Raw genomic sequence first — 12,528 nt, forward strand, 5'->3', positions numbered from 1 at the left:
GAACACCCCCCTATCCACACCGACGGGACAGTAGTGAAGGTGGACAGTTTTTTTTTCTTCTTTATTTTTAAGTTCCTCGGCCTACACATCACTAACCCTAACCCTACACATCACTAACCCTAACCCTACACATCACTAACCCTAACCCTACACATCACTAACCCTAACCCTACACATCACTAACCCTAACCCTACACATCACTAACCCTAACCCTAACCCTACACATCACTAACCCTAACCCTACACATCACTAACCCTAACCCTAACCCTACACATCACTAACCCTAACCCTACACATCACTAACCCTAACCCTACACATCACTAACCCTAACCCTACACATCACTAACCCTAACCCTAACCCTACACATCACTAACCCTAACCCTAACCCTACACATCACTAACCCTAACCCTACACATCACTAACCCTAACCCTACACATCACTAACCCTAACCCTAACCCTACACATCACTAACCCTAACCCTACACATCACTAACCCTAACCCTAACCCTACACATCACTAACCCTAACCCTAACCCTACACATCACTAACCCTAACCCTACACATCACTAACCCTAGCCCTACACATCACTAACCCTAACCCTAACCCTACACATCACTAACCCTAACCCTACACATCACTAACCCTAACCCTAACCCTACACATCACTAACCCTAACCCTAACCCTACACATCACTAACCCTAACCCTACACATCACTAACCCTAACCCTACACATCACTAACCCTAACCCTACACATCACTAACCCTAACCCTACACATCACTAACCCTAACCCTACACATCACTAACCCTAACCCTACACATCACTAACCCTAACCCTAACCCTACACATCACTAACCCTAACCCTACACATCACTAACCCTAACCCTACACATCACTAACCCTAACCCTACACATCACTAACCCTAACCCTACACATCACTAACCCTAACCCTACACATCACTAACCCTAACCCTAACCCTACACATCACTAACCCTAACCCTAACCCTACACATCACTAACCCTAACCCTACACATCACTAACCCTAACCCTACACATCACTAACCCTAACCCTACACATCACTAACCCTAACCCTACACATCACTAACCCTAACCCTACACATCACTAACCCTAACCCTACACATCACTAACCCTAACCCTACACATCACTAACCCTAACCCTAACCCTACACATCACTAACCCTACACATCACGGACAAACTGAAATGGTCCACCTACACAGACAGCGTGGTGAAGAAGGCGCGACAGTGCCTGTTCAACCTCTGGAGGCTGAAGAAATTTGGCTTGCCACCAAAAACTTTTTTACAGATGCACAATCGAGAGCATCCTGTCGGGCTGTATCACCACATGGTACGGCAAGTGCTCCGCCCACAACCGCAAGGCTCTCCAGAGGGTAGTGAGGTCTGCACAATGGGGGCAAACTACCTGCCCTCCAGGACACCTACACCACCCGATGTCACAGGAACGCCAAAAAGATCATCGAGAACAACACCCACCCGGGCCACTGCCTTTTCACCCCGCTATCATCCAGAAGGCGAGGTCAGTACAGGTGCATCAGAGCTGGGACCGAGAGACAGAAGCTGTTTTTCAATCTCAAGGCCATCAGACTGTTAACCAGCCATCACTAACATTGAGTGGCTCAATGACTCAAATCTCAAGCCACTTTAATAATTAAAAACTGGATGTAATAAATGTATCACTAGTCACTTTAAACAATGCCACTTTATATAATGTTTACATAGATCTCATCTATATACTGTACTCTATACCATCTACTGCATCTTGCCTATGCCGTTTGGCCATCGCTCCTCCATATATTTATATGTACATATTCCTATTCACTCCTTTACACTTGTGTGTATAAGGAAATTGTTGTGAATTTGTTAGATTACTTGTTAGATATTACTGCATGGTTGGAACTAGAAGCACAAGCATTTCGCTACACTCGCTTTAACATCTGCTAACCATGTGTATGTAACCAATACAATTTGATTTAACATTATCCACATAAGTCACAGCAACATCTTTTATATACACTATTTTATGTCCAGCTTTTGGAATTTTGGCTTTCCTGGATATAGCCACTATATTGTGATCACGTCATCCAATGGGTATGGATATAGCCACTATATTGTGATCACGTCATCCAATGGGTATGGATATAGCCACTATATTGTGATCACGTCATCCAATGGGTATGGATATAGCCACTATATTGTGATCACGTCATCCAATGGGTATGGATATAGCCACTATATTGTGATCACGTCATCCAATGGGTATGGATATAGCCACTATATTGTGATCACGTCATCCAATGGGTATGGATATAGCCACTATATTGTGATCACGTCATCCAATGGGTATGGATATAGCCACTATATTGTGATCACGTCATCCAATGGGTATGGATATAGCCACTATATTGTGATCACGTCATCCAATGGGTATGGATATAGCCACTATATTGTGATCACGTCATCCAATGGGTATGGATATAGCCACTATATTGTGATCACGTCATCCAATGGGTATGGAAATAGCCACTATATTGTGATCACGTCATCCAATGGGTATGGATGTAGCTTTAGAACACCGTTCTACAGTATTAGTAAAAATGTGATCAATACGTGTGGATGATCTTGTTACTGTAGTGTTTGTAAACACCCTGGTAGGTTGATTAATAACCTGAACCAGATTACAGGCACTGGTTACAGTGAGAAGCTTCCTCTTGAGCGGACAGCTTGATGAAAAACAGTCAATATTCAGGTCCCCAAGAAAGATTTTTCCAAAACAGCTACCTTGTCCTTTAACCTCAGGCATTTGACCACTATCGGCCTAGGCCTGTCAGGTGGGCCGGCGGTGGGTTTTCCAGTCGTGTGGGCGTAATTTACCTTCGTATTTCTGTGGTACATCTTCAGTTTCTCCGAGATAATTTCCCGTACTCTCTCCTCAGTCTCCGTCCAGGTCTCGTGGAGATTCTGCAATTCCATCCACAACCATGTTGTTTCGATTTGATTGTACCTCGAGATAATCTGAATTCGATTTCTCTGTCAATGTTATCATGGATTCACATACAGAACTGATGTCCTCTCTCAGTGACTTACAGATTGCTGTCATCTTGCCGTTCTCCAGTAAACTTGTTATGGCTAGGAGTCCCTCAAAAGGAACATTCCCTCCCATTCCGCTGAAAAGGTGGCGCGGGAAATTCAAAAAATATATTTTTTAAATATTTAACTTTCACACATTAACAAGTCCAATACAGCAAATGAAAGATAAACATCTCGTTAATCTACCCATTGTCTCCAATTTTTTTAAATGTTTTACAGCGAAAACACAACATATATTTATGTTAGATCACCACCAAATCCAAAAACACACACAGCCATTTTTCACAGCCAAAGATAGTCACAAAAGCAGAAATATAGATCAAATGAATCACTAACCTTTGATTATCTTCATCAGATGACACTCATAGAGCATCATGTTATACATGTATTGTGTGTTTTGTTCGATAATGTGTATATGTACACTGCTCAAAAAAATAAAGGGAACACTTAAACAACATAATGTAACTCTCAAGTCAATCACACTTCTGTGAAATCAAACTGTCCACTTAGGAAGTAACACTGATTGACAATACATTTCACATGCTGTTGTGCAAATGGAATAGACAACAGGTGGAAATTATAGGCAATTAGCAAGACACCCCCAATAAAGGAGTGGTTCTGCAGGTGGTGACCACAGACCACTTCTCAGTTCCTATGCTTCCTGGCTGATGTTTTGGTAACTTTTGAATGCTGGCAGTGCTTTCACTCTAGTGGTAGCATGAGACAGAGTCTACAACCCACACAAGTGGCTCAGGTAGTGCAGCTCATCAAGGATGGGACATCAATGCGAGCTGTGGCAAGAAGGTTTGCTGTGTCTGTCAGCTTAGTGTCCAGAGCATGGAGGCGCTACTAGGAGACAGGCCAGTACATCAGGAGACGTGGAGGAGGCCGTAGAAGGGCAACAACCCAGCAGCAGGACCGCTACCTCCGCCTTTGTGCAAGGAGGAGCACTGCCAGAGCCCTGCAAAATGACCTCCAGCAGGCCACAAATGTGCATGTGTCTGCACAAACGGTCAGAAACAGACTCCATGAGGGTGGTATGAGGGCCCGACGTCCACAGGTGGGGGTTGTGCTTACAGCCCAACACCATGCAGGACGTTTGGCATTTGCCAGAGAACACCAAGATTGGCAAATTCGCCACTGGCGCCCTGTGCTCTTCACAGATGAAAGCAGGTTCACACTGAGCACATGTGACAGACGTGACAGAGTCTGGAGACGCCGTGGAGAACGTTCTGCTGCCTGCAACATCCTCCAGCATGACCGGTTTGGCGGTGGGTCAGTCATGGTGTGGGGTGGCATTTCTTTGGGGGGCCGCACCTCCATGTGCTCGCCAGAGGTAGCCTGACTGCCATTAGGTACCGAGATGAGATCCTCAGACCCCTTGTGAGACCATATGCTGGTGCGGTTGGCCCTGGGTTCCTCCTAATGCAAGACAATGCTAGACCTCATGTGGCTGGTGTGTGTTAGCAGTTCCTGCAAGAGGAAGGCATTGATGCTATGGACTGGCCCGCCCGTTCCCCAGACCTGAATCCAATTGAGCACATCTGGGACATCATGTCTCGCTCCATCAACCAACGCCACGTTGCACCACAGACTGTCCAGGAGTTGGTGGATGCTTTAGTCCAGGTCTGGGAGAAGATCCCTCAGGAAACCATCCGCCACCTCATCAGGAGCATGCCCAGGCGTTGTAGGGAGGTCATACAGGCACGTGGAGGCCACACACACTGCTGAGCCTCATTTTGACTTGTTTTAAGGACATTACATCAAAGTTGGATCAGCCTGTAGTGTGGTTTTCCACTTTAATTTTGAGTGTGACTCCAAATCCAGACCTCCATGGGTTGAGAAATTTGATTTCCATTTATAATTTGTGTGATTTTGTTGTCAACACATTCAACTATGTAAAGAAAAAAGTATTTAATTAGAATATTTCCTTTATTCAGATCTAGGATGTGTTATTTTAGTGTTCCCTTTATTTTTTTGAGCAGTGTATATATAAAAAATGTCAGTTTACATTGGCGCCTTACGTGCAGTAATGTTTTGATTCTAAAACATCCGGTGATTTTGCAGAAATACTCACAATAAACATTGATAAAAGATGCAAGTGTTATTCACAGAATTAAAGATAAACGTATCCTCTGTGCAACCGCTGTGTCAGATTTCAAAAAAACTTTACGGAAAAAGAATAATCTGAGAATGGCACTCTGAACCCAAATTAGCCAAAGAAATAGCAGCCATTTTGGCGTCAACAGAAGCTACAAAAAACACTATAAATATTCACTTACCTTTGAATATCTTCATCAGAAGGCAGTCCCAGGAATCCCAGTTCGACAATAAATGACAGATTTTGTTCCATGAAGTTCCATAAAGCCCATCATTTAGCCACTTGTTGTTAGCTTGTTCAGCCCAGCATTCAATCTTCAAAAAGCACGAGCAATTCCTCCAGACAAAAACCCAAAAAGTTCCGTTACAGGTCGTAGAAACAAGTCAAATGATGTATGCAATCCATATTTAGGATGTTTTAAACATTAATCAGCAATAAGGTTCCAACCGGAGAATTTCATTGTCTGAAGAAAAGCATTGGAATGGGAGGATACTCTCTCGTGACCACGTGCTATGAGCCCGAGGCTTTCTGCCAGACCACTAATTAAAAGAGCTCCTATGAGCCCCTCCTTTATAGTAGAATCATACAACCAGAATCTAAAGCCGGTGACATTTTATGGAAGCCCTAGGAAGTTCATGCACATCCATAACTAACATGGACTTCAAATGGCACTGTTTTGAAAATCGAGTTCTCACTTCCTGTTTGGATTTCTTCTCAGGTTTTTTTCATATGAGTTCTGTTATACTCACAGACATAATTCAATTTTCTATCCACCAGTAATAATAATATGCATATATTCCCATCTGGGACAGAGTAGGAGGCAGTTAAGTTTGGGCACGCAATTCATCCTTTTTATTAGCATTTTATTTTTCAATTAGGATGTGCAGGGTGTACATGGTCTGTCGTACGATATTTTGGTAAGAAGACAATTTGACATTTGTTCAGGACATTGTTGTCACTCGCGCTCTTCTCTCCTGTCTTCTCTCTCTCCTCTACTCACTCACTTACTCACTCACTCACTCACTCACTCACTCACTCACTCCCTCTCTCAGAGCTAAGTTAGGGATGCCTCAGTTCCTGAGTCTAGAAGCCCAGAGTCTGCTGAGAATGCTGTTTAAACGCAACCCTGCTAACCGCCTGGGTAAGTTTCTTTGTTTATTTGGATCCCCATTATCTTTTGCAGAAGCAGCAGCTACTCTTCCCGGGGTCTACAAACAACACAAAACATGACAAGTAACAAAACACTGATAGAACAGTCACACAAATTAACCACCTGGGTAAGAGCGAGAGAGTGTGTGTTACTGACGGTTGTCTCTCTGTAGGGGTGTGTGTGTTACTGACGGTTGTCTCTCTGTAGGGGTGTGTGTGTTACTGACGGTTGTCTCTTTGTAGGGGTGTGTGTGTGTGTGTGTGTGTGTGTGTGTGTGTGTGTGTGTGTGTTTGTGTGTGTGTGTTACTGACAGTGCTCTGTGTCTCTGTAGGGGCTGGGGCCGATGGGGTGGAGGAGATCAAACGTCACGCCTTCTTCTCATCGATCGACTGGAACGTAAGTCTCTCTCTCACACACACACACACACACACACACACACACAATACATCCCATTCCCACCTAACAGACGGTCGGCTTACTTAGGATTGGTCTGTAGAGTGCTAGGTGTGTATCTGGGCAGAGGTCTGACAGTGTGTGTGTTAATATTTCAGTGGGAGTGTTTATGAGCCAGCAGGAGACGATTGGCTGAGACTAGGAGGAAGGGAAGGGTTTAATATGGGCTGGTGGCTGGGTCTTGATCTTGCTTGTTCGCTCTCTCAATTAAATTCAACAGGGCTTTATTGGCATGGGCAACATGTTTACATTTCCAAAGCAAGTGAAATAAACAAACTAAAGTGAGAAACAATATAAAAAACTATTAGGAAGTAACATTGCACAGGTAACATTGCACTCACAAAGGTTTAAAAAACAGACATTTCCAGTGTTATATCATCAGTGTTTTAATCATGTGAAAATAGTTGTAGTATGAATAGTGAGGAAGACAAATAAACATAAATATTTGTGGTATTTACAATGTTGTTTGTGCTCAACTGGTTGCCCTTTTCTCATGGCAATGGGCCACAAATCTTGCTGCTGTGATGCACACTGCAGTATTTCACCGTACAGATAAGGGAGTTTATCAATGTTGGATTTGTTTTGAAATTCTTTGTGGGTTTGTGTAATCTTTGGGAAATATGTATCATTAAGGAGTGCATACATCTGGCAGGAGGTTAGGAAGTGCATCTGTTTCCACCTCATTTTGTGGGTAGTGAGCACATAGCCTGTCTTCTCTTGAGAGCCAGGTCTGCCTACGGCGGCCTTTCTCAAAAGCAAGGCTATCCTCACTGAGTCTGTACATAGTCCAAGCTTTCCTTAATTTTGGGTCAGTCACCTTGGTCAGGTATTCTGCCACTGTGTACTCTCTGTTTAGGGCCAGATAGCATTCTAGTTTGACCAGTTTTTTGGGTCTGTTTGTGTTTGTTCACAGAGGTGCAGAATCAGCTGGCTGAGGTGAGGGGTTTGTGAGGGAATGTGTAGGCATCGCTTCCTTTTAGGTGATTGTAGAATGGAACAGCTCTTTTCTGGATTTTTAGAATTAGCTGATGTCCTAATTTTGTTCTACACACATTGTTTGGGTTTTTGCGTTGCACACAATGTATATATTTTGCAGAATTCTGCATGCAAAGTCTCAATTGGGTGTTTCTCCCATTTTGTTTATTCTTGGTTGGTGAGTGGACCCCAGACCTCACAACCATACAGTGTGTTTTACAATAGGTTTTTAGCCCGATACTAATTGGGATATCAAATGTTATGTTCCTTTTGCCCTTCTTGTTTAGGGTACAGTGCCTTCGGAAAGTATTCAGACCCCTTGACCTTTTCCACATTTTGTTGCGTTACTCAAATTATTATTATTATTATTTATTATTTTTTGCAATCTACACACAATAACCCATAATGGCTAAGCGAAAACAGTTTTTTTTGACATTTTTGCACATTTATTAAAAATAAAACACAGAAATAACTTTACATAAATATTCAGACCCTTTGTTATGAGACTCAAAATTGAGCTCAGGTGCATCCTGTTTCCATTGATCATCCTTGAGATGTTTCTACAACTTGGAGTCCACCTGTGGTAAATTCAATTGATTATACATGGTTTTGAAAGGCACACACCTGTCTAAAAACCAAGCCATGAGGAATTGCTTGTAGAGCTCTGAGACAGGATTTTGTCGAGGCATAGATCTGGGGGAAGGGTACCAAAACATGGGAGAAACAAAACATGGGCCTGGCAACTGGACCTCTTTTGGAACACCATTATTTTTGTCTTATTGAGATTCACTGTCAGGGCCCAAGTCTGACAGAATATGTGCAGAATATCTAGGTGCTGTAGGCCCTCCTTGGTTGGGGGACAGAAGCACCACATCATCAGCAAACAGTAGACATTTGACTTCAGATTCTAGTAGGGTGAGGCCGAGTGCGTGCTGCAGACTGTTCTAGTGCCCTCGCCTATTCGTTAATATATATGTTGAAGACTGTGGGGCTTAAGCTGCATCCCTGTCTCAACCCATGGCGCTGTGGGAAGATTTTTTTTTGCCAAATTTAACCACACACTACTTGTTGTTTGTGTACATGGATTTTATAATGTTGTATGTTTTTCCCCTAACATCACTTTTTTTTATCAATTTGTATAGCAGACCCTCATTCCAAATTGAGTCTAAAGCTTTTATGAAGTCAACAAAGCATGATAAGGCTTTGCCTTTGTTTTTGTTTGTTAGTCAATTAGGGTGTGCAGGGTGAATACGTGGTCTGTCGTACAGTAATTTAGTAAAACGGCAATTTGACAAGTCAGCTGTTGATGATAATGCAGAGGATTTTCCCGAGGTTGCTGTTGTCGCATATCCCACGGTAGTTATTGGGGTCAAATTTGTATCCACTTTTGTGGATTGGGGTGATAAGTCCTTGTCTCCAAATATTGAGGAAGATGCCAGCTCTGAGAATGATTGGAATTATCACCCCAGCCAATTGGAATTTGTGGTCTGTATATTTTAGAATTTCATATAGGATATATTTTGTCCTATAGTTCATTGAATGTAATTGGAGAATCCAGTGTGTTCTGGTCGTCTTTAATAGTTGATTCTAAGATTTGTATTTGATCATGTGCAGTTGAAGTCGGAATTTCACATACACTTAGGTTGGAGTCATTAACTTGTTTTTCAACCACTCCACAAATTTCTTGTTAACAAACTATCGTTTTCGCAAGTCCTTTAGGACATCTACTTCGTGCATGACAAGTAATATTTCCAATATTGTTTACAGACCGATTATTTCACTTATAATTCACTGTATCACAATTACAGTGGGTGAGAAGTTGGCATACACTAAGTTGACTGTGCCTTTAAACAGCTTGGAAAATTCCAGAAAGTTATGTCATGGCTTTAGAAGCTTCTGCTAATTGACATCATTTGAGTCAATTGGAGGTGTACCTGTGGATGTATTTCAAGGCCTGCCTTCAAACTCAGTTCCTCTTTGCTTGACGTCATGGGAAAATCAAATGAAATCAGCTAAGACCTCAGAAAAAAAAATTGTAGACCTCTACAAGTCTGGTTCATCCTCGGGGGCAATTCCCAAACGCCTGAAGGTACCACGTTCATCTGTACAAACAATAGTACTCAAGTATAAACACAATGGGACCACGCAGCCGTCATACCTCTCAGGAAGGAGATGCGTTCTGTCTCCTAGAGATGAATGTACTTTGGTGTGAAAAGTGCAAATCAGTCCCAGAACAACAGCAAAGGATCTTGTGAAGATGCTGGAGGAAACAGGTACAACAGTATCTATATCCATAGTAAAATGAGTCCTATATCGAGACAACCTGAAATTCCACTCAGCAAGGAAGAAGCCACTGCTCCAATACCGACATAAAAAAGCCAGACTGCGGTTTGCAACTGCAGATGGGGACAAAGATCGTACTTTTTGGAGAAATGTCCTCTGGTCTGATGAAACAGAACTGTTTGGTCCTAATGTCCATCGTTATGTTTGGAGGAAAACGGGGAGGCTTGCAAGCCAAAGAACACCATCCCAACCGTGAAGCACGGGGGTGGCAGCATCATTTTGTGGAGTGCTTTGCTGCAGGAGGGTCTGGTGCACTTCACAAAATAGATGGCATCATGAGGTAGGAAAATTATGTGGATATATTGAAGCAACATCTCAAGACATCAATCAGGAAGTTAAAGCTTGGTCGCAAATGGGTCTTCCAAATGGACAATGACCCCAAGCATACTTCCAAAGTTGTGGCAAAGTGGCTTAAGGACAGCAAAGTCAAGGTATTGGAGTGGCCATTACTAAGCCCTGACCTCAATCGTATAGAAAATGTGTTGGCAGAAGTGAAAAAGTGTGTGTGAGCAAGGAGGCCTAAAAACCTGACTCAGTTACACCAGCTCTGTCAGGAGGAACGGGCCAGAATTCACCCAACTTATTGTGGGAAGCTTCTGGAAGGCTACCAAAATCATTTGACCCAAGTTAAACAATTTAAAGGCAATGCTACCAAATACTAATTGAGGGTATGTAAACTTCTGACCCACTGGGAATGTCTCTCTCTCTCTCTCTCTCTCTCTCTCTCTCTCTCTCTCTCTCTCTCTCTCTCTCTCTCTCTCTCTCTGTCTCTGTCTCTTTCTGTCTCTACACTGTTCATTATGACTTGGAACGGAAACGAAATATTAATATCTCAGCTTAACCCTCCCTCCCTCCCTCCATAGAAGCTATACAGGACAGAGCTCCAGCCTCCATTCAAACCAGCAGCAGGGAAGCCTGATGACACGTTCTGCTTCGACCCAGAGTTCACCGCTAAAACACCCAAAGGTACATGAGGGTTAGGGTCACAGTCTAGATTCTCCAGGTTTTCCTTCTATTGCTAACACACATCTCGTGTGGATGCATGGTTGTCTGGGTGTGTGTGTGGGTGGTTGGTTGTCTGTGTGTGTGTGTGGGTGGGTGGTTTGTTGTCTGGGTGGATGTCTGCGTGGTTGTCTGCGTGGTTGTCTGGGTGGTTGTCTGGGTGTGTGTAGACTCCCCAGGTATTCCTCCCAGTGCCAATGCCCATCAGCTGTTTAAAGGGTTCAGCTTCGTGGCTCCAGCCTCTCTGGATGACAAGAAGGGCTCTCCTCTACTCAGCATCCTACCTGTAGTACAGGTACACACACACACAGTTCCCCACTGCTTTAGTACATGTTCATATGCTTGAATGTTTAAATGATTTTGCTCTCTCCCAGCCCTTGACTCTGTTGGTGCTGCCACCTGGGGAGTGGAGTGTAGAAGTGCATCCTGGTTGTTTTTCCCAAACAGTGTGCTAACACTAAACTACCAACTACTTCATTTAAGATCGGACCCTTTTTTTTCCATTGTCCTCCTAAAATGACATACCCAAATCCAAACTGCCTGTAGCTCAGGACCTGAAGCAAAGGATCGGAAAACACTTTGAAGTTGTGGAAATGCAAAATTAATGCAGGAGAATATAACACATTTGATCTGGTAAAAGATAATACAAAGAAAAAACCTTTTTTTACATTTATTTTTGGTCCCATCTTTGAAATGCAATAAAGGCCATAATTAGACGCAATTTTGATTTCGGCCACTAGATGGCATCAGTGTATGTGCAAAGTTTTAGACTGATTCAATGAACCATTGCATTTCTGTCCAAAATGTTGTATCAAGACTGCCCAAATGTGCCGATCCCATAGAGGATAACTACCTCATTTGACATGATATTGGTACAGTGTAGGTACCCATTATTCTATATTAGGTAACTTTGTTATATTTGTTATTTGTTATATTACATTGTTAGGGTTAGGGTTAGTGGGTTAGGTTAGGGTTAGGGTTAGGCTTTCTCTCTCGACTCTTTTTAAGAATGCTTTTATTTATTGTACCAGACAGGTCAATTAAGAACAAATTCTTAATTATAATGTCTCTCGGTCTCTGGGTCTCCCTCTCGGTCTCTCTGGGTCTCCCTCTCGGTCTCTCTGGGTCTCTCTCTCTCGGTCTCTCTGGGTCTCTCTCTCGGTCTCTCTGGGTCTCTCTCTCGGTCTCTCTGGGTCTCTCTCTCGGTCTCTCTGGGTCTCCCTCTCGGTCTCTCTGGGTCTCCCTCTCGGTCTCTCTGGGTCTCCCTCTCGGTCTCTCTGGGTCTCCCTCTCGGTCTCTCTGGGTCTCCCTCTCGGCCTCTGGGTCTCCCTCTCGGCCTCTGGATCTCCCTCTCGGTCTCC

General features: G+C 43.3%; 1 protein-coding gene across 5 annotated transcripts in view; it reads left to right on the top strand.

The window, feature by feature from the left end:
* Positions 1 to 12,528, top strand: part of LOC139366610 (ribosomal protein S6 kinase a, like) — a 121,391-nt gene that overhangs the window by 88,156 nt on the left and 20,707 nt on the right. For all 5 annotated transcript variants that reach the window (XM_071104299.1, XM_071104296.1, XM_071104297.1 and 2 more), the window contains 4 exons: positions 6,297 to 6,385; positions 6,726 to 6,790; positions 11,029 to 11,131; positions 11,338 to 11,462. In XM_071104299.1, coding sequence (XP_070960400.1) covers positions 6,297 to 6,385; positions 6,726 to 6,790; positions 11,029 to 11,131; positions 11,338 to 11,462 — 382 coding nt within the window. The remainder of the gene's footprint in view (positions 1 to 6,296; positions 6,386 to 6,725; positions 6,791 to 11,028; positions 11,132 to 11,337; positions 11,463 to 12,528) is intronic.

This window comes from Oncorhynchus clarkii, chromosome 14 (assembly GCF_045791955.1).
Source record: "Oncorhynchus clarkii lewisi isolate Uvic-CL-2024 chromosome 14, UVic_Ocla_1.0, whole genome shotgun sequence".
Lineage (NCBI taxonomy): Eukaryota > Metazoa > Chordata > Actinopteri > Salmoniformes > Salmonidae > Oncorhynchus > Oncorhynchus clarkii.